The 27,128-nt window shown below is 45.1% G+C and overlaps 1 protein-coding gene and 1 long non-coding RNA gene across 4 annotated transcripts in view; one reads left to right on the plus strand and one right to left on the minus strand.

The window, feature by feature from the left end:
* The window catches only part of LOC308461314, a 72,908-nt gene that overhangs the window by 11,941 nt on the left and 33,839 nt on the right, over positions 1-27,128 (minus strand). For both annotated transcript variants that reach the window (XR_013978870.1, XR_013978871.1), the window contains exon 3: positions 3,559-3,592. This is a non-coding gene — a long non-coding RNA (uncharacterized lncRNA). The remainder of the gene's footprint in view (positions 1-3,558; positions 3,593-27,128) is intronic.
* On the plus strand, positions 407-26,813 carry CACNG8 (calcium voltage-gated channel auxiliary subunit gamma 8). 2 transcript variants are annotated; one of them, XM_080978099.1, is made up of 5 exons: positions 407-838; positions 9,579-10,905; positions 15,290-15,373; positions 22,148-22,288; positions 23,031-26,813. In XM_080978099.1, exons 2-5 carry the CDS (start codon positions 10,683-10,685, stop codon positions 23,672-23,674), a joined length of 1,092 nt encoding a protein of 363 aa, XP_080834225.1. In that variant the 5' UTR covers positions 407-838; positions 9,579-10,682; the 3' UTR covers positions 23,675-26,813. The 2 variants fall into 2 exon arrangements, with proteins under 2 accessions (XP_080834225.1, XP_080834226.1); XM_080978100.1 differs by lacking the exon at positions 407-838 and adding an exon at positions 8,672-8,740.

Here is a 27,128-nt window from a genome sequence, read left to right on the forward strand (position 1 = left end):
CAGTACAATCCAATACGACCAGTTGTAATGTAATGGCAGCCAATGGAGACTTGTCTAAGAAAACTCAGAAAGACATATCCTCCCCCCACAATATTTATTTGTATACTTCCCCCGACACACAATGTTACAAATGCAACACTTTAGGGTATATAACCATGGGAGAACATACGTAAGAACATGTAAGCAAGAAGATCATGTCTTGTCACGTTATAGCTCCAAATATACTGTGTAGGGAGGGTTTGCAGCACAGAAAAGAAGGATGCATATGCACAACAACAACAACAACAACAACGCTCACAACAACACTTGTGTGACACCACCCCAAGTCCCACTGTTTGCTCATCACACACACACACACACACACACACACACACACACACACACACTGCAGCTCACAACAATGCTCAAGTGATCCATCCACACAACACACAGTAAGCAATCCGTTCTGGTATGCGTGGTGGCCCAATGCAGAAACACACACACAAACACACAATGCCTAACAACGCTCTGGCATCACACAGCCCCCCCATCCTCCCCTCCCCTACATACACACATCCCAACCCCATATGCCTCTCCGTTCCTTTAACCAGCCTCTTTCGCTTGCTGCTTCTTTTTTTCCTTCGTCCAATGGTTTCTCCCAATGACATAATAACAGCATGCTAGCATCTCTCTCCTATACAGCAAAATACCCCTCGATATAAAACGCCATTTCGCAGAATCTTCTCTGGCTGGTGCCACCAACAACCCACTGCTAGGTGGGGGGACAAAAAGAGAAGCCGTCTCTCACCACCCCCAGCGTGTGACACCTTTGGAAAACAGACCCCCCTTTTTTTGCAAGGTAAGCCTGCTATCTCTCTCTCTCTCTCTCTCTCTCTCTCTCTCTCTCTCTCTCTCTCTCTCCCCCTCTTTCTCGTCTGTCTGTCTGTCTCTCTCAATATTCCCCCCTTGTTCTGCAAAAGATATACGTGCAAGACATTCAGGAGCTGGGGGTGGTGGTGGTGGAATATGCCTGTGATTTACAAGAGAAGGATTTTACAACTGTGTCATGATTCTCTCTCATGCACCAAGGAATAAATCCACAACTCCCCAGTTGCCAGAATGAATTTCTGGTCCTCCCAGGCACTGCCTTTTCCCTCTTCGCTTCAGGTGATGTCCACCTCCGGACTGCCTTTGCTAAAGCATATATGCAACAGATCTACTGGAATAAATTTCCCTTGGCACCATACTTTTGTGTCCCTCTCCTGTGGATTTCTTTCTTTTGGTGAATTTCCCTCCACGTTTACTGCTTGCACACACAGGCTTGCATGTGCAAGAGGGGGAAATAAGACACTGAAGGTGGGTTTGAATTGTATACCAGCCAGGTTTTTGCATTGCATTTCCCCCCTCTTTTATTTTCTTACACTCCCCCCCTTCCCCCTGTTTTGGGAGACAAGGAAAAAAAACATACACATGTTGGGAATGGCAGCATGGCTTGAGAATACTGGGGGGGGGGGGGCGGACGAGGGGAGGCTGGTTGAAATTTCCAGCGATGCTGGGGTTTTTTGGCCTTACTGAAAAGAACTGCCGATTGGGAGCAGCTGTTGAATGAATGGGGAATTCAGCAGGGAGGGCTTGGAGGAAATCAAGCAAAGGAAGAGATGCCCATGTCAGTGTTAGGTTGAACTGTGCACGGCGCTGCCACTCAGGTGCCAGCTCTTCCCGGCATTTTGCATTGAGGCTTCGAACCAGCCATGCCTTTAATAAGAAGATGGGGGGAAAGGTATCATCACCGCAGACCACCTTTCCAAGAGTTTGGCTGCAAAGGTTAAGGCCTTATTCTGCAAAGGGGGGGGGCTACGCACACCCCAACAAAATGCCAATGTTTGTCTGGCTTTCCAGGGTTCAGATCCATCTCCCATCTGGCCATTTGCCACTGACAAGAGAGATTTTCTTGTTAGAAGAATCATCAGAATATTGGGGGACGGGGGGACGGGGACGGACAACCTCTGAAAATGCAAAGCATCGAAGTCCCTGTAAAAGAAGGAGAGGGGTTTTGATAGTGGGACGTGGGGAGCCCTTCCTGCCTTTCCTTCCTGGGACTCCTGGGTTCTGCATAAAGGAAGTCAAGTCCTGTGGCTTAGAACAGGGAGTGTTCCAATGCTGAAAGGCAGAACTCCTGGGTTCTCTTGGAAAGAAAGGGTTATACAGATTTACATTAGGTTAAGATGGCGGGGGTGGGGGGGAGTCTCCAGGGTGCTATGTGAGAGGGGAGCTGCAACTAGCAGGTAAAGAAACCTACCTACCAGTACTTCTAGAGTCTATCTGGGTGCTTGATTGTCCAGTCTAGAGGGCCTTGGATTCAGAAACAGCTGTATAATATGGGTCTCAGTCCTCAGCATTTCTGAGCTTGCATAGTCTTCAAAGTGGCAGTTGGAAGTGGCTTTTGACTAGAGATTTTGAACCTCCTGATACAGTTGACTCTGGGCAGAAAGAAACAGAGAAGAGCTGGGGCGGGGGGGGGTAATGTGCAAGACCTTTTGCCTGAGAAAGGCGTTTAGAGCATCATCTTGAATAAGGAGAACTGCGTTGCATTTGCTTATCAGAGGTCTTGGGGGTGGTTGTTTTGAAACCCTAGTTCAGTTTCTCAATTCCCGCTGTAGTTACAGTATTTGTTTTACTCTGATATTGTGCTTTACTATGATTCCGCTGTATTATATGGGGATATGGGGCCATTGTAAGCAGCCTAAGTAAAGCAGATTATATATTACATACTACTGCTGCTATTATTATTATTATTATTATTATTATTATTATTATTATTAATGATGGCTGGGCAGATGGTACAAGAGAAACCTCCATCAATGAAAAGGATACAGAAAACTGATGGCTTTTACTTAGGCTCCTATTATGATAATAAGGTCAAGTCTTTCTCTATCTTGTTCAACTCTTAACTCAACCATCTTTCACCATAAACATATTCTACCAACCCATCTACTAGTTAACCAGTTGATATTTAAACATAACATCCTATGAATTAAAACATTCTACCCCTCTCTCCATTAGCACCCCTAGTGTCTCTCCTGGTAGTATCCATTCATCTCCCTGTGTCTATCCAGCCATTCCAAAACCTGCACTCCATCCATTCATAAACCCTCACCAGCCAGTCGACCTACCTCACTTTCCCTCCTCCATCTATTCATTCACCTAACTACCTACACCCAGACATATACTCATTCATTCATTCATTCATTCATCCCCAAATGAGCCATCTGCCCATCAAATTCCTCCTGCGTCCAAGGCTCTCTAAACCAGATGCAAATTTTTCTTTCTTTATTTTTCTTTAGCTTTCTCAAGCAAAGTTCTTACCTAGCAAACAAAATGGCTGAATGAGTCGCATGATGAGACAGCTGAAAGAACTGAACAAAAGCAACCCCCCCCCCCAAAAAAAACGGAAATTCAGATGGGTTTGACCATATCGGTCAGGTCATATAGTGTCAAGCAGATGCTATCAGGCAAGTGAGACAAAAGATGGCAAAGAAAAAGCATCTTGAACACACTAGTTATAAAGTAAAAACTCACCAGAAACAGTACAGGTATCAATATTCAGCACAATCTGGAAAAGGAAAGAAAAAAAAAAGATCTATTTACCCAGCCAGCTATCATAGCTGTGAAAAATTAACCAGACCATTCCTGAAGCCTTTCCATGTTTCAGTTATCTACCATGGTAAAGCACACTCCTTATTTTACAAATTTGGCTCCAAGGTCACTGAAGATGGCATTGCCTATCTATCTCTAGGCCTCAAGGCAGCTAGTGGCGGGGGGGGTGGAGTTAAAGCTCTCACCAATATTTTATAAATGGTATCCATGGATACTGTTAGGATAGATTGCTTCCCACCCATCAAGGGCACTCTAGCAAGAGAATAAGCACTGTTGGCTTGGGGGCTATAAGCTACCAATCTTAGGATTCAACAGTTGTGCAGCAGAGAACCATAGACTCAAACAGCAGGAGAGGTCCTTCGAGACAGGAGGACGCCTGGGTTCTCTCCGTCAGGGCTGTAGCGAGCTTGGTGTAGTTTTCAGAAAATATTGGCTAGTGGAGGCAGTCAAGGCTTCCAGAATTTTTAGGAAAGGAATAAGGCACAGAGAGCAAAAGAGGCTTTCAAGCTCCGACAGCCATGTCCCACCACCTCTGCCAGAGGTCTGCTGCCTCTGAATACCAGTTGCTAGGAATCACAGGTAGGCAGAGTTGCGGTTACGCTTGAGTCCAGCTTGCAGGTTTCCCATCTGGTCAGCCGCTGTGAGTACAGGATGCTGGACAAGATGAGCCACTGGCCTGATTCAGCAGGCCCACCTTAGGTTCTTATATAAGACCAGGATCCAATTTCACTTACTTGAAAATAAAGGCACTTCCAGACTTATCCCTATTTCCAGGTGGGATTCAACCATGTACCGGCAAATCCAGGTAGCATGATTATTGCTGATTGCGAGATCTTGTGCAACAAACCCCCTTCCCCAAAGATCGGGCTTTTTGCAGTAAGGAAGGTGATCGGGAAATACAGTGGAAAAGGTGAGATAACCTTTGCTTTGACTCGTCATCCAACTCCATTCCCCCCCAAAAAAATATCTGAATGAATGCTCATTAAGTAGCCAACATCTTCTGTCTCCCTGCAGACAAATCAGGATGAATGCTCAATAAACAGGTTATCTGGAAACACCATGTCCCAGTGAATTCAATGGGGCTTACTTCTAAGCAGACATGTGCAGGATTGTGTAACCAGTTTATTATTGTTGTTGTTTGTTTGTTTGTCTGTTTATTATTCTCTTTTATTATTCTTATTCTACTGTAAGTAAAGGTAAAGGGACCCCTGACCATTAGGTCCAGTCGTGACCGACTCTGGGGTTGCGGCGCTCATCTCGCTTTATTGGCCGAGGGAGCCGGCGTATAGCTTCCAGGTCATGTGGCCAGCATGACTAAGCCACTTCTGGTGAACCAGAGCAGCGCACGGAAACGCCATTTACCTTCCCTCTGGAGCGGTACCTATTTATCTGCTTGCACTTTGACGTGCTTTCGAACTGCTAGGTTGGCAGGAGCAGGGACCGAGTAACGGGAGCTCACCCCATCGCGGGGATTCGAACCGCCAACCTTCCGATCGGCACGTCCTAGGCTCTGTGGTTTAACCCACAGCGCCACCCGCGTCCCTTTTATTCTACTGTACAGTAGTTTATTTCTAACCATGTACACCCGACTGCTACTGGGGTAGAGAACACTGACGCTCACATTCCCAATCAGTCTGTTTCCCTGGTGCTGTTATCATCCATCTTCACTTGGGAACTATATCTTGCAGTCTTCTGAATGTCTGGGATGGGGGTGGAATATTTTGGGACTGGGTGAGAGACAGGGTGTGATAAAGAGATGTAGATGTGGGAAATCTGGAGAATAAGAATCCCGGATTCTCTGCAATGGAAAGGAGCACCCAGCAAATCAATAAGGCTGTCAAACCAGGTACAAGATGACCCCAATATTAGGTTACGTCTCTGCCAGCCAAAATTAGTATTTATAGGAGGCCAAAAACAGCAAAGCAAAGAAAAACACACCTGGGCGCTGATTTGATAAGTGACACTTACTGTATTTTGGTGCTCAAATCTTGCAAATGTGTAATTCAAATGAAAAACTAGGTTGGCTAAACTCAGCATTTGTCTGGCACTGTGTACGCAGCATACCTTTAAATCATATACAGAACTCATTCCCACCCTCACAAAAGAACCCTAGGAACTGTAGTTTGTAGTGGGTGCTGGGAATTGCAGTTCTGTTATAGGATAAATAACATATCCTAAAGACACTGCTGTCTCTGCTGTCCCTCATTCCGAGAAGTTCGAACCCTGGCTAAGCGCTTGGAACCCCTGGAATCTCACACTGCTCAGAGATACGGGTGGTGTGCAAATATAATTGGTTTTTTAAAACCCCCCCCCCCATGTTTTTAGCTGCTCTTGTTTTATCTGTAAGCCACCTTGAGGGGAAAAGTTGGGATATAAATAAATATATAACAATACTGATAAGGTATTATGTGTATGCATCCTGGGGGAGGCTCTCTCTTCACTTTTCTGTCTGCTGTTAAAATATACACAAGGCCAGTGCTTCTTTTCTTTAAAAAATGTTTAGGCGTATTCTCATTTCCCTACTCATATTGAAATACTGCCCCTCAATGAGGCCAAACTTAAGATTCACAAAACGTTTAGGGGTATGCGTACCCCTGCGTCCCCCCCAGGAAAAAATAGCACTGCTCAAGGCATTTCAGATTTAAATGTGTTCCCATTGCTACTTGTGAAATTTTGATGGGTCTGGGCAAAACTCCACAGTGGTTGGGATTTGGGCTTTTTTGAGGAAGAACCCAAAGTAAGAACTGCAAGGTATACAAGGGTGGAATATATTGCTTTCCCCTTTTCTGTTTGGTTGCAACGTTACTAAATCTGCGCAAAAGCTAAAACAAGATGCCTCATATTCTATGTTTGGGATCACTCTTCTCTTTTGGTAAATTCTGAATTCCATACAGTTAAAGTACACGATTTCCCCGAAATAATCATGGGAACCTCACAGAGCTACAATCCCCAGCACCCTTAGAAAATTATAGATGCCAGGATTCTTTGTAGGAGAAGAATATGCTTTACATATATGGTGTGTAGCCTTAGGCCACTTCTGTACAGTCGGCTTGCAAGACCTTAGATCTCATCTGTTTAGTACTTCAGCTTCATAAATGTGTGGCCTATTTGCAAATTTGCCGATACCTTCTGTATCATTACAGGTGGAGCCAGATGATCACTTACCACCCAGTGCCCAAGTTCTCGCCAACAACTGCTTTTTAGTCATCCCCTTAAACTTTGTTAACTGGGCCTTCCAGGATACTGAGGGTGTGGAGGCGGGTGTGGGAATAAACTGAAGAAAGAAGGAAAGATGAAAGAGAAAGCCTGGGTGCTCTGCTGTAAAGGAATTAAGAAAATAAGCCAAGTTTTGTTTAAAACCTGCATGGTGTATCCTCACACAATATTCGCTTCCAGACAATCTGTTTATTGAGCACGCACCTTGATCTATTTGTACAAAGTTGATGGGGACGTCAGATGACATTTGCTATTTATTGAGCATTCATTCTGGTTTGTCTGCATAGAGTTTAGATGTTATTGCATCAAGCAAATGTTATCCCACACTTTCCAGTGCAGTCGTTTTCTTTATTGCAAAAAAATGTGGTTTTGGGGGAAGCAGATTTGTTTCACAGGAGCACCAAGTCATCTTTCATGCTGCAACCTGAATTGGTTAGTATGTTGACTGATTCCCTCCTGAAAACAGCAATAGTCTCGAAGGGTGCAATGTGTTGAAGAGGCACAGTGGAACAGCAATCTTCATACAAAACTAACAAGGATACGGGTCCGCTTCAAATTTGTATCAATTCTATCCCTGCTTAACATTCATGGCTTCCCCCAAAGGATCCTGGGAATTTTAGTTTGGCGACAGGGCAGAGTATTCTGTTTGAGATCTCGCAGACTCCTAAGATCCAGGCTTGCAGAAAGGGAATGACTGTGAAACCAGTTCACACCTGTGGTGTAGACATGTACTAAGTACTTAAAGTTAAAATAAGCTTAAATTTCTGCAGAAGCCACAGACCTCTTCTCTGAAATCCAATCCCTGCCCCTTCTGATTCATAGGGGCTTGCTATGACAATTCAATGGTTGCGAATTCGGCACATGATCAGAGGCAGTCTCTTGTGTCTGGTTACCCAGCAAGTGAAGAAATAAATGGTCCCACCTGATGTGTTACATATTTTTTTGTTTTATTCCATTGACAAATAGTGGCTTGGGTATGCACTGCATAAACATAGCTGGAAAAATATAATTATGTTCCCTTGCAATTGGCCAACCTGCAATTGATAGAAAGGACTCTAATTGGTAGTCCTGCGTATTCGGTGGTGAAGGATCTTCATTATGCACATGCTAGACAGAGAAGCACCCTTTTAGTGTTGCTTTATGTTTCTTGGCTTAAAGCCTGAAAAGGAGTTTGCATGTTTAAGCCATCTCTCAAACTAATCTGCATATATCCCCATAAAAATCAGTGTGGCTGTGGGCATATTTCCCACAAACAGATGTATATGCAGTATGAGGGAAGCAGTTATTCATGTGACACACACACACGCCAATTTGCAATTAGAAATCCTGTGGTGGAGTTTGGGCTTTCAGATTTCAGCAACGTCTTGTGCAAAGCCAAAATTCAGTTCCTCCCCAGCCTCTTGCCTTCTGTTGTAAGTCACTGTCGCAGGGGACCCTGCGGCCCCCTCTGGGCCTGGCACCCAGCTCAGGCAAACTGAACACACTCCCCTAAATCCACCTCTGAGATATGGAACCACCCAGAAGGAAGTCTGCCTCTTCACCTGGTCTCTGTGGACCAAATTAGATATGGGCTGCGAATATACCACACAGTTAAAGCACATGCCCCCACCTGCATATAATCCTGGGAACTGTACTTTCTTGAGGGTGCTGGGAATTATAGCTCTGTGAGGGGTAACTTGCAGTTCACACTATTCTTGGTGTGTGTGTGTGTGCTTTAAATGCATGTGTCTACGCAGCCATGGTGATAGTGCATCTTCCTTTCACAGAAGATTCTATACGAGGCACAGAAAAATCCTGATTATGGGGATGACGGAGCAAGCCGACTGGGCACCTGGGGCAGCGCGCATGCCCTGCGCCCAGGGATGGAGCCAGTCACGCGTGGGGCAGGGTGAGCCAGGGTAGGATGCTCCGCGGGGCCTCTGGGGAGTCTGTCTGCCTCCTCCCACTCAGCCGCCCTACAGCTGAGGGGGAGGCAGCCGGCGGACTGTTTGGGGCAGCACAGAGCCTGCAGGCGCCCAAGCCACCACATCACTCCCAAGAGAGACACGTAGCTTGGGCACGCTGCAGCCCCCGCAGTGAGTGCTGCCCAGCATTTTGTCACCCCCCTCAGTGGTGACACCCAGGGCGGCCGCCGCCCCCCCACGCCCCCTTTCCTCCACCCCTGGATGATCACAAATCTTGAAAGAAAGTAAAATACAAGTCTGAGAGGAACCCATCCGAGGGCAACTAGCCTATGGTGCTGAGGGAAAGTACATGTTTGTAAAGGAGGGACGCAGAGCTGGGAAATTTGGTTTTGAATCATTTTAAGCACCACCTCATCAAACTATATACTTTTAAACTGTGTTGTTTAAATTAATAATGTCTTGTTATCAAATGCCTTTAATAGCTTTGACTAATAGCTGAGGCCCTTTCATTGCCTTTTACTGCTTACAGGTGCCTACATTATTTTCACACTCAATTTCTCCTGCTTCTGCAGTTGTTGCTGGTTTTGTTCTTGTAAACCACCAAGTCCACTAGCAATAAGGATAGGAGTGCAGATCACTAGATGAACTATTGATTTATTTAATGAATAATAATTTATAAAATAAATAGTTTATCTGAGGACCAGAATACCTGCAATGAACATCAAGGTATCAGGGATTGGGCTAAAAACTTTCCCCCTCTGCATGTCTTTACTTAATTCCTTCTTTTTTTCTGTCTCTCTTCATTTCCTTCCCTTTGCCCAGAAATCATTAAGTCACACAGCTAGTTGGCTCCATGTCAAGTTGAGTCAGAGAGATCAAGCGATCCACATAAACCAACGTGTGCCTCAAACTGAAGAGCAGAAGCTGAAACTCAAAGTCTCCCAAACTCAGAGAAACCCGAAAGGAAGAAACAGAGGACAAGCACATTTAAAAAAAGGAAGTCAAGTAAACTTGGCATAAAGAAACGGGAAACATTTCTAGGCTTCCCTGAAACTTGCTGAAGCTGCATATTAAGAAGAAACAGAATTTGACCACAAAATATATTTGAAAGTCCAAGAAGAAGAAGAAGAACCTAGAGGCGATCCAGATTTCCCCCCAGAAATCTCTAGTAGCTCTCCAGTTGTAATTTAGTACACCTCCAGAAAGGCTCTTGCAAGTTTCCAGAAAATCTCCAGTAGGTACCTAGATATTCCATAGTAGCCTTCCAGTACTCCACCAATAGGCATCTAGATGCAATCCAGATGAAGCCTCCCAGAAGTTTTTCTACCTGCTCTTCAGGATTTGCACAACAGTGATCCAGAAACTCTTCAGTTATCCTCCCCTGGCTATTTCCAACTGCTACCCAAGCCTTCATCTTCTGACTGTGGCCTCCAGAGAACTTGTCTGACGGATCTCCAGAATTTCCTCGGAAACCATCCATAAAATTCCCAGCTATTCTCCAAAAATTATCGCACCTTCTCTGAAAACTTATCTTGAAGTCCAACTAGATATTCTACAGAACATCTGAAGAGAGCACTTCCAAGAGAATCTAATAGTCAGAAGCAATTCAGAAGGAGCTCTGCTTGTGTTCTTCACAGGATTCCCTAGGGTTTTGCAACAGTTGTAGGACAACCTTCCCAGCCCATCTTATATCCCGGTTTCTTCTACACATTGAACTTGGTGAAAGACAATATTCTCCTGGTACCATTTTCCAAAAGTTCTTGTGCTTTTAGATTCTGCCCACTGGAAGAGGAAGCCGACCACAATAGACAAGGCACTCATCACCTGCTTCCTTGAAAGCATCACCACCACTATTTTTCTTCACCACTCCCAGTTTTCTTTCTTGCCGCCAAGCTGGAGTCACTTAAACGCTGGAATGAGGAGAGGATGGTCTGGTGTGAGAAAGGTGTCCAGATTCTGCTCACCACTGTGGGGGCCTTTGCAGCCTTTGGCCTCATGATCATCGCCATTGGCACAGATTACTGGCTCTATGCCCGTGCCTTCATCTGCAATACCACCAACATATCTACTGAGGAAACCCCCCAGAAAGACAAGAAAGATCCTGGAGGGCTCACCCATTCAGGCCTCTGGAGGATATGCTGCTTAGAAGGTGAGGGGCCCAGTCCAAATGTTGTTAATCCATTCAATAAAGTTCTGGGATAGGATTCAGGGGCGGCCACTGGCCAGGAACCTGAACACCCTCTCTGGGAAGCAAGTTTAGGGGAAAAACACTGGAAAATAAGGAGAGGGAGGCAGGAGAATTGTAGGACAGTACGCCAAGCTGGAACAAATAATAACAAAGATGCAACCAGGGAGAAGCCCTTAGTGTACGATTCATCTAGCATGAGAAAAGGCTGGAAGAAGAGGAAATGAAACTAGTGGAAAGAACTTGCGAGAAAAGTATTGGGCCTAGGTCCTAAAGCATAAATCTTTGTAATTCAGTGCTGATTAAAAATGAAAGGTATCTACACACAAGGGCTGTTTAGTACTGCTGAGACACTGCTTTCCCCCACTTAGCATGAAAGAAAATTCAGGTGGTGGTTCTGCTCATGGCTAATATGGTTGCAAAATGTTATGTAAGCTTGATTCAGCAGACGCCCCCTGCAACTTTACTTGGAAGCTTCCTGCATCGCAGGGGGTTGGACTAGATGACCCTAAGGGTACCTTCCAACTCTTCTACGATTCTATGATTCTCCTTGCAGCTTCTACCTCTAGTTGCTTCCTATGTAATGTGTCAGCAGTATTAACTATGAATCCTCTTAATTGCTCTTAATTAGTGAGTTCCTACCCTGTGGGGTGGGAGGGTTTGATTACTAATTTCCCTCATTATTTTGTCTTCCATATTGTAAAATAAAGTTATTTCACAATAAGAAAAGAGGAAGAAAATATGAGAGGATACCAGTAATCAACCCCCCCCATCCCTCGGCATTTACAGGGAATAGAAGCTGGCTAATTACAGGGCAATTCACCAGCCATGCTGAATGGGAAGCAATTAAGAGGCAGAAGCCACAAGACAGAGGCTTCTAACTAAAGGCACAGTAGCTCAGAAAAGTTTAATGGTTTCCTGCTCCACACCAGACAGGCTGACGCAGCAGTTTTATTGCATAGATGAATAAAAATAATACAAATCGGTTCTGAAGAAAACACCGGAATGCAACAAGCTGGCAATAATATCTGGATTCTCTGTAAAACACAATTAAAACAAAGGGTGACAATTCCAAACTTAAGCTGCAAGCTTGGCAGCAACCCAATATCCAATAGTATGGCCTAGCAGCTGTTGACTGAGAGATTCAGTTGATGAGACAGGATGAGAGGAAGGCAGCTGGAGCAGCAATGAAAGAATCTGTCTATATAGATATATTCTAAAAGCCAGTCACCAACATTGCATCCCACTGTCCCACCATTCAGCCACACTTGTGCCCAAGAAACAGAATACACAATGGAGCAATAGAGCGAGGAGTAGGCTTGATTCTTAATGGGTGGGGTCACCAGAGGCAGGGAGCAGGGTTAGTCCCTAATCTGGAGTGTGCCCCTTTGCTTTCTCCTATGTAACTGGGAAAGCATGCCATCTTACAAAAGAAAACCCAAGCATTGTCCTTGGAGATACAAGTGCAGTGAGGGGGAAAACCTGCCCCATCTCTCCTCCCCCATGCGGCCCTTGCAGTCTATAAACCCACCACAATCTTGCCTGTCACAGTGGGCAGGACACCAACAGCAATCAAGTACATATTGTTTCTGTTATGAAGCTCTCTCCTTGCTCTAGAATTCCTCACTCTACCCACATAACAGTAAACAGGCTGCCATGTTGCCCACACAAGGCGCAGTCAAAGATCCCAGGTTCTCGCCTAGAAAAAGAAAGCCTTTAAACGCTCAGAGGTCTGCAGGTGCTTGCGCCCCCTGCCCTCTTCCTCCTGCTCATGCTGCCACACCCCACAGAGCAAAATTAGGGTCCTTCCATGCTAGCTGTTTCCCTCTCCTGCTGTGGCCCTAAACAAGCCTCTGAAGCCCTGTTCGTACTGAGAGGAAATCCCTTGTTGGTGCTCTGGTTTTATAGAGTCACAGCTTGTGGTGATATCTCTGACCCTAAACAGAATCATTGATAGCTCAGTGGATTAGAGCATGGTGTTGATATACTGAGGTTGCAGGTTCCATCCCCATGTGGGGCAGCTGCATATTCCTGAATTGAATATGCAGGCATAGATCAGGCATAGGCAAACTCAGCCCTCCAGATGTTTTGGGACTACAGCTCCCATCATCCCTACCTAACAGGACCAGTGGTCAAGGATGATGGGAGTTGTAGTCCTAAAATATCTGGAGGGCCGAGTTTGCCCATGCCTGGACTAGATTATCCTCAGGGTCCCTTCCAGCTCACCAGATCCACTTGGGACCCACCTGGCATGGCCTACAATCTGCGATGCACATGATGACAGAGTTGGTGAAGCCCCTCAGCTCTGCATGACTTGCCCCTGCATTCCTTCATTACACTGTCACTACCTACCACTTGTACCTGAATTCCAGAGACCTTTCAGAAAGGTTGAAATGATGCAGATTATCAGCTCCAGAGAGGGAGACTAATTTCAGCCCCCGTCCTTTTCCTCATCAAGCTGCTCATTAGCAAGATTTTTCCTGCATTGCCTTCCTACGCTTCCATCATTACATGGCCAGCAGCTAAGGATGGATGAAACTGTCCAATTTTGATTCTCTCTGTTTTTCATTTTTACAATCTTAAATTTACAATCTTAATTTTCTGCATCAACCTGAATATATTTTTTAATCCTCGTGGAAAAAACCTGTCAGCTTCATTTTGCACATTTCTCCTAAAATACTTATTTTTGGATGCATTTTTGTCTAATACACATATTGGTACAAGCTATTTCCCCCTAATATAATGCATTTTTTGTTTGCCATATATGCTTTTTGTGCATGTTGTGTGGAACAGCATTGCAAAATTCAGAGAAATGTACATTTCAAAGAGTAATTGTCTTTTGGTTCACTGGGTAGTTTCTCGGCAAAACAGAAACAAAATTGAATTTTTTCTTTTATCCCTACTTGCAACGCAGTCTCTCCCTTCCCTTGTTATTTTTTAAACAGGCTGTCATTCGCCTTCTTCTGGTTTTTTTTTTTTAATGTTCATTCCTTTTTTGCTTTTCTTTTTTTGCACTAAAGCACAAACATTTGAAAAATTAAATTAAAAAGAGACAAACATCCAAACTCCTGCTGGTGCAACCATGCTGCCTGCTTTTGCCTTTTCCATGGGGAATGGGCACTGTGAGATTGTTAAGAGAAACATAGCACTAAATTCAGTGCCATTTAAATGTGACATCATAGTGATAGACCTGCTTCTATCTGACTGAATGCCTCAGCAGCACAGGACAACAAGGCCTGGTGTAGAAAGGAGAACAGGCAGAGTCAGTGGAGGAGCGATGGGTGTTGTGGCCCAAAACATATGGAGACCACCAGGTCTGGTGAAGACTGACACCAGAAGGGTCCTGATGGATCACAGAACCATCTAATCCAGAATCCTGCTTCCCATAGCAACCAAGAAGACAGCTCAGAAAAGCCCAAAAGCAGAACACAAGATAATAACCGTCCCTACCTTTACCCTGTAGTGAATGGCACACATAAATATGACTATTTTATTTAGTCATTGTGGCTAGTTAGCCATTGATAGAATTGTCACCTGTGAAAGTATGCATCCCTTCTTAAATCCACCCAAGACCCTGACCATCACATCTTGAGAATGAAGTGGAGACTTGCCCTGTGCATTAAAGTTTAGACATTTTCCCCGAATGAGCTGGCAACCACCGTATAGGTCAGGCTTCCTCAACCTCAGCCCACCAGATGTTTTGAGACTAGAATTCCCATCATCCCTGACCACTGGTCCTGCTAGCTAGGGATCATGGGAGTTGTAGGCCAAAAACATCTGGACGGCCGAGGTTGAGGAAGCCTGGTATAGGTCTTACAACTAGCCAGTCATAACTCAGCTTACTGGGGGACTACCAGAGCAATGTTGGCGACTGTGGTAACCTACCCCTCTAGGCCTGAAGAAGGTCCCCAGTGCCCCTAGGTGCTCTAGGTGGCTTCTTGGGAAGGGCAATATCTCAGTGGTGCATCGGCCTTACACTCAGAAAGTCCTGGGTTCAATTCCTGGCATCTCCAAATAGGACTAAGAAAAACTGTGGTCTGAAACCCTGACCAGCATATACAATACCAAGCTAGATGGATTTGTTGTCTGACTCAGTAGAAGGCAGTTTCTTATGTTCCTATGAGGTAGCGCTTTATAGTGGCCGGGCCTGCCTTGAGAAATGGGGCTTGGCAGACTGCGCTGAGATTTTGTAAGAGCTTGGGATTTGGTAGGGAACATTTTGTGTCACGGAAAACCCAACGAAGTTGGAGCCAATTACCAGAAGATGCCTCAAAACGCAGCTCTGAGCTCAAGCCGCGTTCACAGAACTGCTTTGAATGCTGGTCATCTCTGTCTCCCTCTGCTCTAGGGCTAAAGCGAGGGGTGTGCGTGAAAATCAACCATTTTCCAGAGGACACAGACTACGATCACGACAGCGCGGAATACCTCCTACGTACGTATAAATAGGGGGCTTATTCATTCCCCTGCCTTGGCCTCGGCAGTAATGTGTCTCTACTGTTCTCCGTTACCAGGGGAAACAGAGTTTGAATACCACTGAATCTCAGTGTCAGAGGTTGCTGGGGCTGAGATACAGAAGCCGCCCTCAAGATTTAGCTGGAGATGGACAGCAACTCCTACGTATCAAAGGGGGGGGGGTTGCATCAAATCTTGTGGTTTCCGGGGGGGGGGGGGAGTTACTTCACTGCAAAAGGGATGGAGTTGCTTCTCAGTGCTATGGATTCCTTTGAGTCTGCCATGTTGCAGAGAAGGAGTTCTTCATGCTGGGGATTACTGACAAGTTATAAAGAGGCAGCGGCAGAGTAGATGCAGCTGTGTCAGAAATGCCAAGGATTTCCCCATCAGTTCTGCTGAGTGGCTTCTAGCATCCCCCACCCCACCCCTGCCAGGTAAATACCAAATGCAGGGCTGGAATCAACATTACGCTGACTACTCTCTGGGGTAGAGGCTCCAGCCAAATTAGGGCTCTGCAGTGATTTAATTGCCTCGAATTTGCAAAAGCAACTGCAAAAAAGAAAGTATTCTTCCCTCCCCTGAATATCATTTAAATTTTTTCATGAAACTTCCTTAAGGAAAGGGTGGGGTGCTGCCTTGATTCACTTATGTAGGTAAATTTAAATGCAAACTGCCTGGTCAGAAGGAGATGAGAGAGAGAGAGAGAGAGAGAGAGAGAGAGAGAGAAATGCCTGTGTGCTGCATATAAGTAACATTAGCCCTCGGGAGGTCATTCATGTAAAAGGATTAGACATTCATGGGGGAATGGTATTAACCATGACAGCTAACTGCATCCTCCATATTCAGAAGCAATACAGCTCGTATTACCAGGCGCTTGGAACATGTGGCCATAGATAGTTATCTCCTTGTTTCTGTTTATTTATCTGTCTATTTATTTTTATTTAATTAATTTATACCCCTTTTGCCAAACCAACTTTCCAAAGTGACTTATATTCAAAGAAAAATAATTATAACAATAACATACAATATTAGAAATCAAGTAGAGCACAAAAATAGAAAAACATGGGAGCATTCAAAACCAGCAAAACGCAGTGCTGTCAATCATATTCAAGCACTGTCTAAAAGTGGGAAGGGAAGGAGCTTGTTAGACCTTCCCTGTGAGAGAATGCCACAACAGTGGTGGTGCTGCTGAGAAGGCTTTGTCCGTGGTACCCACCAATCAAATAATTTCTAATGGTGCGCCAGCGAGCAAAGTCTCCCTTGCTGATCTAAGCCTAGACAGGTTCATATGGGCAAATATAAAGATAATCTTTAAGGCCCTAAATGTTCTGAGACCAAGCTATTAATCAGCACTTTAAACTGATCCTTGAACACTGATTGGAAACCACTGCGTTTGAGGTCACATTAAGTTGCATATGATTCAACTGCATTGCTCCTACCAAGCATCCTGGCAACTGGGTTTTATACCAATTCCAAGATGCATTGTTCTCCTGTAGAGAACAATGGAACAGGCCAGTCTGTATGTAACTAGTGCATGGGAAACTGAGGCCAGATCCACCTCCTCTCAGTAGGGACACAGCTTGCAAACCAGCCAAACAGGTGAAAAGAGTTTCTGGTGACCGACATCCAAATGGATTTAGGAGTACTTTCAGGCTGTGAATTTTATTTTTCAGGCAGCGGCAGCAGCCAGGGGGCGGGGAATAGTTCCATCCCAAAGCAGGTTACAGCCTCCATCCGGATGAGATTTCCAGGGGCATCTCATTGGCCACTGCTAGAGACACAAAACTGACCTCAGGTCCTAATCCAAATTGTACCTTTGACACCAAATAGTGCCTTTGATACCTGAGGTGTATGTTTTCAAGGCCCATCCTATTCTTGTATTCTGTTTTACCTGTTTTTAATTCTGAATTCTATATTGTTGTAACCCACTATGGGACCTGCTGGTGAAGGGCAGGTAATAAATTTATGTAATAACCACCACCACCACAACAACAATAATAATAACAACAACAACAACAAGAAAACACATATGGAAGATCTTATTCAGAGACCTCCTGTATCTCACCTCCTCTGGCCAAAAGCCGGCTAGCAAGGCTAGTTCAGTTCATGAAAGCTTTGGTTCAAACAGCACACTTATGGTACCCTTTTGGGGATGACAAAAGTTGGTGCAGATAGTTGTCCAGAATAATGTCACCCCTAAACACTAACCTACCAGGGACGCGGGTGGCGCTGTGGGTTAAACCACAGAGCCTAGGACTTGCCGATCAGAAGGTCAGCGGTTCGAATCCCCGTGATGGGGTGAGCTCCGATTGTTCGGTCCCTGCTCCTGCCAAGCTAGCAGTTTGAAAGCACGTCAAAGTGCAAGTAGATAAATAGGTACCGCTCTGGCGGGAAGGTAAACGGTGTTTCCGTGCACTGCTCTGGTTCGCCAGAAGCGTCTTAGTCATGCTGGCCACATGACCCAGAAGCTGTATGCCGGCTCCCTCGGCCAATAAAGCAAGATGAGCGCCGCAACCCCAGAGTCGGCCACGACTGGACCTAATGGTCAGGGGTCCCTTTACCTTTACCTTTAAACACTAACCTGAACAGCAAGTCTCTTGCAGTGGTGAGAGGGAGGTGGGGGAGAAAGAGCCTTCAGGCCAGTGATGGGTACAAATATCCCATGTACCTTTCTAGGATTGGGTGCTCAAAGGCAAAGCCTTATTGCCCAACATGGGTGTTCTTCATGACCAAAGAAATTTTGGAGGCACTTCTCTATCTGCAAGCCAATGTCATCTTAATAGTTTTACTACTTTTTACTCTCGTCTTTTCAGTTAAAGATTAGCCAAGAATTTATGAATGGCAATCTTTTCTGCCAGGTGCTCTTAACAGTTCCTTCTTCTCAGAAGTCCTCACCTTTCCCTTAAACAGCTCCATCAGGCCTGTGCCTAAAGATGATTTAAAATAAATAAATAGATACATATTTTAAAATAATATCCTGATATTTTTCAAAGGGAAAGAGGAGCAGCCATTTCACATTCCCCTTTAACTAAAAACAATGCAAGACAGATTTGCCTTCCTTCTTTCCAGTGCCTGTAACAGCTGAGACACAGAAGCTCACATTTTGGAACTGACATTAGCCCTGGCGGCAAGAGAGTTCTCTTGGTTGTCCCTCTGAAAATCCATTCTGATTTGACATGAGTTAGGATGGAGTCACTTGCGCATAAGTAAATCTACTCTTCTACTCTGAAAAAAATTCTCATATGCTGCTCCCTGTCTCTCTTAATCAGAGGCAGTACCTTCTTTTTTCTGGACCTTATCGCTGTTAAACTGCTGCACCTATTCCAGTGCTGCGGTTAGGTAATTTTAGACTTTGGACTTACGCCCTGCCTCTCTGTATAGGTGTATTACTTCACAGGGACCTGGTTCACATAACACTAAGCTGTGGCTTGTTTAACAAACCATGAGTTATCCACAATTTGTCCCAAAGATGGTCAAACAAACCATGGCTTGTTCCCCCCAAATTTGGTTTGTTTTCCAATTACTCTGGCCTGGTAGTTTGGTGAGCATCTGGAGAGGAGGGGCCAAACAAACCATGGAAAAGTGTCACAGTTAAAACAAAGCAGGGTTTGTATACCAACCACAAACCATGGCTACAAACTGTGCAGGGGCGGAGCTAGCTGCCCCGGCACCCAGAGCAGCACAGGGGCGGGGCTAGCCGTCCGCCCAGCGAGCATGGGGGGGGCGCTAGCCGCCTGCATGGTGAGCGTCTGGAGGAGTGTTGCTAGCCATCTGCGCGGCGAGCGTCCAGGGGCGCTGCCCGCAAAGCGAGCATGGGGTGGGGTTGGCCCAGCGATATCAACCACCCTCACGGCTGACATCCGGTGCGCACCGCACCTCCCGCACCCGCCTTCCTCCACCAGTGAAACCATGGCCCAAAACCCCCCACATTGTTCAGTCACTGTGACACTGTTTAAACATAATGCTAAGCCATGGTTTAACAAAACATAGTTAAATAGACTGCGGCTTAGCATTATGTGTGAACCAGGCCAATGTGGTATGCCAGCCCTTCTGTATTTGGGATTCCCCACTAATTCTGCTGAGTGGGGCCCTTATTTTATCCCTGATCTAGCTTTTGAGGATGCCTAAAGTATGTGTGAAATATACTAATATTGTTGTTCATTAAGGTTCGTCTCCCTCCTGAGGCCCCCATGACATTTAAATATCTGAGTGAGGGGTAAGATACATTTTGTCTCTAGCACGCAAGCACATACTCTCCCAACAATTTTCACAGACAAAAATAGGGACATGCTTATTACACCCCAGCTCTCATACCAGGGATAGCTGTCTGAGCCACCCTCCCTCCCATTACAACATTGCTGAAAGCCCTGGTCATTGACTTGCTTACTTGAATCATTTACTTGCCTGCCCCTTAACACAGATTTAATAGCTGGGAGACTGCTTGCTCACTTGGTTAAAGCTAGGGATTTTTTTTTAAAGTATGTGATGTACAAACAATTGAAACAGAATTGAATGAAAAATAATAATAATTGTCATAACAATAAGTTACCAACATTTCAAAATATACCTCAGCAGCTGCAGTGTGTGGAACAGCTGGCTGTACACTGCATCGTACCCTTGCATGCATGAACATGCATTGAAAAGCAACAAGATGTATTCACTGTTCACTCTGACATGAAACCTCTAGAGATTCCAGGAAGAGAGCCGAATTCCAAAGGCTGACAGTTCTCACACTCTCAGAAACCAACAAGACATCCCCAAGAGGCCAAAAGGGAAAATAAAGAAAAAGGACGGAAGGAAAGAAAAGATTGTGATTTGTGAGGGATGAGTACAAAAATCAAAAAATCAAAAAATCAAAAAATCAGGGATGACCTATGGCAAATAAGAACAACTAGAGTATCTGCAAACATATGTCTGTGCATGACCACTGAGGCACCATGTAGTGCACAGCCTGCCCCTTCTCATGCTGCAGTTTAAGAGGTCTGACTTTAAAATAAATGCAGAACACAGGAGGTGGAGTAGAGCCTTCATCAACATATAATAAAGGGGCTCAGAGTTGTGAGGCGGTAAATCTTTCTATGAGAATCAGAGTGTTACAAGCGTGCCCTTTACATTTTCACTTGTGAAATGTTGGCAGGTATGCAAGGTCTGGTTCCAGTGGGGTTTGATTGTTGCTTTTCTTTGTGGGACAGGATGATTTATTAAAAATGGCCACATGCTAAGGGAACGCCAGGAGGGAAGAAGTGTGGGGAATGGATTCAGGGAATGTGATTGGACAGTCAAGTGTTCTATGTGCAACTCTAAGAGGTGGCTCAAGCCTATTTATTTATATTCAAGTTATATACCACCCTTTATCCAAAGATCCCAGGGTGGTGTACAACATTAAGAACATAATTTATGCAGCATAATAATAACAACATAATACATAGCGTAATAATAAAACAATCATAATAACAGCCCCCCCCCCATTTAACAGGCAGTAGATTTTTAATGGCCAGAGGCCTGGGTAAAAATAAATGTTTTTGCCTGATGCCTAAAGACATGTAATGGTGGTGCCAGGTGAGCCTCTCTGGGGAGAGCATTCCACAGATGGAGAGCCACCACAGAAAAGGCCCTTTCTCATGTTGCCACCCTCCAAACATTTTGGGGAGGGAGGACATAGAGGAGGGCCTTGGATGACAGGTGCAGGGTCCGGGTCAGTGCTGGTATGAGGAGAGGTGGTCCTTCAGGTATTGAGGTCCTGAAGAATGGAACCAAAAACTGTCAGCAAGTGCAGCCGATCCAAGATCAGTGTTATATGTTCAAATTGTCTTGTTCTGGTGAGCAACCTGGTTGTTGAATTTTGCACTAGCTGAAGTTTCCAAACCACCTTCGGAGGCAGCCCTTTGTATAACACTGCAGTAATTCAACCTAGAGGTTACCAGAGCGTAGGCCACAGAAGTTAGTCTACCACTGTCCAGACAGGAACGTAATCGGGCCACCAGACAAAGGCACTCCACACCACCAAGGCCACCTGGCAATGACAGTAATGGATCCAGGAGCACTCCAAAGCTACATATTTGCTCCTTAAAAGGGAATGTAACCCCCTCAAGGTCAGGCGGTCTCCCATCCATCCAGTCTAGGAAGCCACCCACTAACAGTGCCTTTGTCTTATTCGGATTGAGTTTCAGTTTACTGGCTCTCATCCAGTCCATTACTGTGGCAAGGCACTGGTCCAAGGTGAATTACAAAAATTTCAACCTCTCCTTCCAAAGTGTTGTGGGGGAGATAATTAATACGAACAACATCTTTAACCTTTCGACAGGAAACATTTCCCACATCAGTTTCCAACAGCTTCTCCAGCCCACACACAGGCACACAGGGTGTGTCATAGCTCAGTAGCCACAAGTCATCAATGCTGTGTTACAACCAATAAAACCAGGCAGGTAAATGAAGTTGGCTCTAGAGAGGCTGTGGATTGATTTAGGCATTACTTACGTAAAACAAACTATCGGCAGAATCTTGTAGCGTTGACCTTGCTGGATTCCACCATTTCAGAGTGAAGGTACAGACTGCACCATCAAATACTTCTTTCCCTCTAGATTTTTTTCTGAAGAAATCCTGTATGCATAGAAAACCAGCATGTCAGGATGAGGAAGGCTGGTTCAGAACACACCCTGAGAGACTAGTTCTCTCTGTGGAGAGAGCTCTGCTCTCAGACATATATTATTTCCTGCATTGTAATCTCCTCCAACCTACCTTCCCCTCCCCACAGGTGTGGTACGAGCCTCAAGCATCTTCCCCATTCTAAGTGCAATCTTGCTATTGCTGGGAGGGTTCTGCGTGGCTGCCAGCCGTGTCTACAAGTCCAAGCGCAACATCATCCTAGGTGCCGGCATTCTATTTGTTGCTGCAGGTGAGTGGGGGTAAACAATCCCTCTCTGGTTCTCTAGTGTAGTTCCATGTGTGTGTCTATTCAGTGGTCAGTTCACACACACAACAGAGAGAGAGAGAGACAGACAGACAGACAGACAGAGATCCACCAAAAACTTTATCCCCCAGTCTATAGCTGTGTATACACTCCCATTTGCTTTGCATCCAGGTGTTCTCAACACTGCTTTGGGAAGAGGTATACACATGATGTAAGCCACAATCTGTATCAATTCTTCCATTTCTTATGAAATGCTACATTTCAGTGCATTCCCCCCCCAAACCAGTTTCAATTTGAATTGGCGAAAAGAACAACCTAGCTGTGTTTTAAACTGGATATGTGTACACAGCTTATTTCTCTGCCAATCTATCACCCTTCCTTTATCACTTCATGCATGCATCTACAACTTCACAACTATTTACCTCAACCTTCTTACCCATTCCCTCATCTTTCCTTTCTCTTCCTGCTTATCCTACCAGAGGCGGATTTAGGGCAGTGCAGCTACAGTGTCTCAGCGTCTCAACATATAGGGCAGCTGTGTACGGAGCCAGGAGCTCCCAGTTCGAGCCTTGACAACTCCTGACGTATCCATTCACTGCCACCATTTTCCCTCCCGCTTTCATCTTTCTCTAACCCATATCCATATGCAGTGAGTCATCTGCCTTCTCTACCTGCCCACCCCACAGCCTCCCTCATTTCACTGTTCTTTATTTCCACAACTCCTCAGGCCTCAGTAACATCATCGGTGTCATCGTCTACATCTCAGCCAATGCCGGAGACCCTGGCACAAAACGCGACGACGAGAAGAAGAGCTACTACTCCTACGGCTGGTCCTTTTATTTTGGTGGCCTTTCCTTCATCCTGGCCGAGATGATTGGAGTCCTGGCCGTCAACATATACATCGAGAAGAACCGGGAAGCCCATTGCAAGAGCCGCACGGAGCTACTGAAAAACCCATCTTCCTCGTCGTCGGCCATCTTGCGCCTGCCCAGCTACCGTTTCCGATACCGCCGCCGGTCACGCTCCAGCTCCCGCTCCACCGAGCCATCGCAGTCTCGAGAAACCTCGCCAGTGGGCCTCAAAGGCTTCCCTTCCACTGACATCTCCATGTACACACTATCGAGGGACCCTTCCAAAGCCAACGTCAGCTCGCTCTACGGCGGTGCCAGCGAAACGGCATCGACGGGCGCGGCTGCGTCGGGCGCAACTGGCAGTGGCGGTGGGTTCTTGCAGCTGCACAACACCTTCCCCAAGGACCCTGGTGTCACCGTCACAGTGACTGGGCCTGGTGTAGCGGGGGCGACTGGCACCCTGGGCAAAGACACCTCCTCCAACACCAACACACTCAACAGGAAGACAACGCCAGTGTAGGGATGGAGTTAAGGGAGGAGGGGGCATAGGGAGGAGGAAAGATGAAGAGAAGACACAGCTCAGAGAGTAGGTTGGGAGAGTCAGAAAGTTGCAAAGCGAGAAAACAATCCATCCATGCATTTCCTCCCCTCCCTCCCTTCCCTCATCCATCCATGAACTCGCATTGCTTTCCTTTTTTCTAACCCGCCAATAGAACCCAAATTCACACCTCACACCTTGGGGGAGGGCAAAGTAGCAGAGGAGTATGTTCACCCGGGGGCTTTCATGAATGAAGTGACAGGGATCAGCCATTCCTACAGCTTAAGAGACACTTAAACCAAACACCATTGTCCTTTCAAAACAGGCACCTCAAGGATAACCTAGATGGACTACTTTTCCCCACCCCACATTGGGATGAAGAGGGGATGCTGTTGTGTCTCAGAGGTGCTTGAGGAAGGAGGATAGTTTTCCTTGCCTACTTGGTTAAGATCTCTAATGGGCGGCCAGATTCAGAATCTGAAAGGGACGTCCGTGTGCGTGTATATGTTTTGAAGACCCTGGCTCCTCCGCTCGTAAGCCTCTTACAAGATGGCTTCCACAGCGTACTGTGCCAAATTTGGGGCTGCAGTGTGGCTCAAGAGGGTGTTTTGTTCCTCAGCGGGTATAAGGGAACCCTCTCTTCTCCTTCACTGCAGCTTAATTAAGGGCTGACAAAAAAGTTTGTGCCAAAACACAGTGCCAGAATATTTTTTTTTTAAGGGCGGGGAAGGTGTTTTAAAATCCAAAAGGACCGACTGCCCCCTGGTGGCTTTTAGAAGTATTTCTAATCCACTAGGCTTTGCTTCAATCTCCTTCTAGTCCATGTATGGCTGAAGCCTTTTTCAGTTTCCAGCCCATCTCTAACACTGAGCCATAGCTCTTCCTGAGATGAAGAGGTCTCTGGGGAGGAGAGGGTCCCTGCTATTTACACAGGCACCCCTTGCCCATTGAAATGATAATCAACCAGTCATTATTGACTTTATTTGTTTGTCTCGTCCATTTAATAGATAGATAGATAGATCCCCCTTTTTAAATCTTCTTTTCGATATTGGGAAGAAGAACTTTTAAAATGAAACAAGAAGTAAAAAATAGAAATGGATTATACTTCTGCTCATCCCTACCTACCCCCCACCCCCAATTCAACATCCTAGGGAGAATTTTTACATGTATTATAAATATATAAATAGATAGATATAGATAGATATAAACAACAAAAAAACCACACATATATATGAGAAGACGAACAAAATGATTGTGAAGTTTCTTAGGACTTGGTTGATTTACGTTGGTTGTTTTGTTTTCTTAAACAACAGTGGGATTACTATTTCCCCAGCGGAACTTGTGCCAACTGGCAAGCAATCGGTTTTACAATCCTGGTTTCCTGATCCTGAACCATGCTCGACTTTACTCCCCTTCTGCATGCAGAAACGGGTCTGCAGATCCTCACTGCCGATCCAGATGGATTTCCTTTTTGACCGGGTGCCGCAAGATTCCAAGTGGCCCAATGTATAATGTATACCCCTTTCCATCTCCTTAGAAAACATAATCTCCCAGAAACTAGTTTTACTGACTGCTTTTCTTGGGGGTTGGACTCACATATCCTGCATCTGCAGCAAGAGCAGAAGGGGAGACTGTGTGGTGTAGTGGTTAAGAGCGGTAGTCTCGTAATCTGGGGAACCGGGTTCGCGTCTCCGCTCCTCCACATGCAGCTGCTGGGTGACCTTGGGCCAGTCACACTTCTCTGAAGTCTCTCAGCCCCACTCACCTCACAGAGTGTTTGTTGTGGGGGAGGAAGGGAAAGGAGAATGTTAGCCGCTTTGAGACTCCTTAAAGGGAGTGAAAGGCGGGATATCAAATACAAACTCTTCTTCTTCTTCTTCCACAGTGCCAGGTTAATTAAGGCCTATCCTGGCAGCACTGGCAGCAGGGGTGTCAGATCAGAACCACACTATTTATTTTTATAGCGACCCTAAAACATGGACTCAGGGAAGAGTTACAATAAATAGATGTTAACAAAATGGATATATTTCACCATTAATGAGGAAGGAGGAGGGAAAGGGGAAGGGAAGGCAGAAATCAAAAGCTAAATGTAAAAAATGACAAGACAGGCCACCCGCCTTCCACTTCTCTTTCTCCATAAATGAGAATAAAACTATGGAACAGAATGTCTCGCATTCGGCAAATATATAAAAATATATATGTTAAAATGAAACTCTAACCAAATTGTATAACCAAACCAAAATGACTTTGGAAAGGGTGGTGCAGACTATTGCCACCTTAATCGCACTTAGCAGGAAGGTAAGCACAATGAGAAGCAGTAGGACTTCGTTCTGATCAAACATGCTTACTGTCTGGCTGATAAACCAGCTGACATAAAATTCAGGTCAAGAATTTTGGTTTGAAATTCTCCGACTGAAGAATTAAGGGTCAACCTATGAAGAATTCAAGGATCCCTGAATACAGCACGGTTTGATTTAGCCTTATTGTCAAAGAGAATATGTTAAAACTTCAAAACAATTAAGTGCTTGGGTAATAGAAATACTGCTTGGTAAGAGGTTTGTCAGAGACTACTACACTCTCGTCTTTCAGTAGCTAATCTTATGGGAAAGCCATGTCTGAAAAACAGTTAGAAACTGTGATTGTCTCTTTACTGTTTCTTCCTGCCTTTTAAGAAGTAGTATTTCCCCCCCTCATTTGTTTAAATGAAAGTGTATAGTTTTTTTTGGAGGGGGGGGGCCGCTTAGAATTGTGTAAGGAGGTGGGCTTTTTTTTCCTTTTTTGTGGTAATGTGAGAGGATGAACAATTTAAAATTTGAGAGGAAAAGTGTACGTTTTAAAATGTGCAATGAGAAAGAAAACCTTTCAGTGGAAAAGCCTCACCTGTTCTAATTTTTTTCTGTATAAAAGTGGGTTTCATATTAAAAAAAAGACAAAAATACAAGAACTTTTTTTTTCCAGAGGGGCAAAATCCACTTGATTGTGCTACTTACTGGTGAATAAAGCAAGAGGAAGGGGAAAAAACCAATAAAAATAAAAACAACAGTCTGTCTGTCATAACAACAACAAAATGCATGGATTTTTACTGGAATCTACCTTTCAAATAAAGTCCTATGAAAATATGTCCAGGGGAGGTTGTTACTGAGGGGAAGGGACACAGCCAAAATGGCTTATGTCACAAAAGGAGGCATTGCTACCTTACTATTAACTACAGAGCTGCTTTCTAGAGGAGATCACAGACACACGGGCTGCATATGCCCCATGCGTTTAAAGTACATGGCTTCCCCAAAAGATCACTGGGAACTATAGTTTGCCCACCACAGAGCTACAATTCCCAACACCCTTAACAGTTCCTGGGGTTCTTTGGTGGGGGAATCATGTGCGTTAAATATATTAGCCCCACTGTTCATCAAGTCTGCATTCTGGGGATTTTGAAAAG

This window comes from Podarcis pityusensis (assembly GCF_964106645.2).
Source record: "Podarcis pityusensis genome assembly, chromosome: 13".
In the NCBI taxonomy this organism is placed as follows: Eukaryota; Metazoa; Chordata; class Lepidosauria; order Squamata; family Lacertidae; genus Podarcis; species Podarcis pityusensis.

What these genes read in the sequence shown, in the direction of transcription:
- CACNG8 (XM_080978099.1), top strand. Translation starts at nt 10,683, where the DNA reads ATGGTCTGGTGTGAGAAAGGTGTCCAGATTCTGCTCACCACTGTGGGG. An exon ending in GAGGATATGCTGCTTAGAAG is followed by an intron (nt 10,906 to 15,289) that starts GTGAGGGGCCCA and finishes CCTCTGCTCTAG; the next exon opens with GGCTAAAGCGAGGGGTGTGC. An exon ending in CAGCGCGGAATACCTCCTAC is followed by an intron (nt 15,374 to 22,147) that starts GTACGTATAAAT and finishes CCCTCCCCACAG; the next exon opens with GTGTGGTACGAGCCTCAAGC.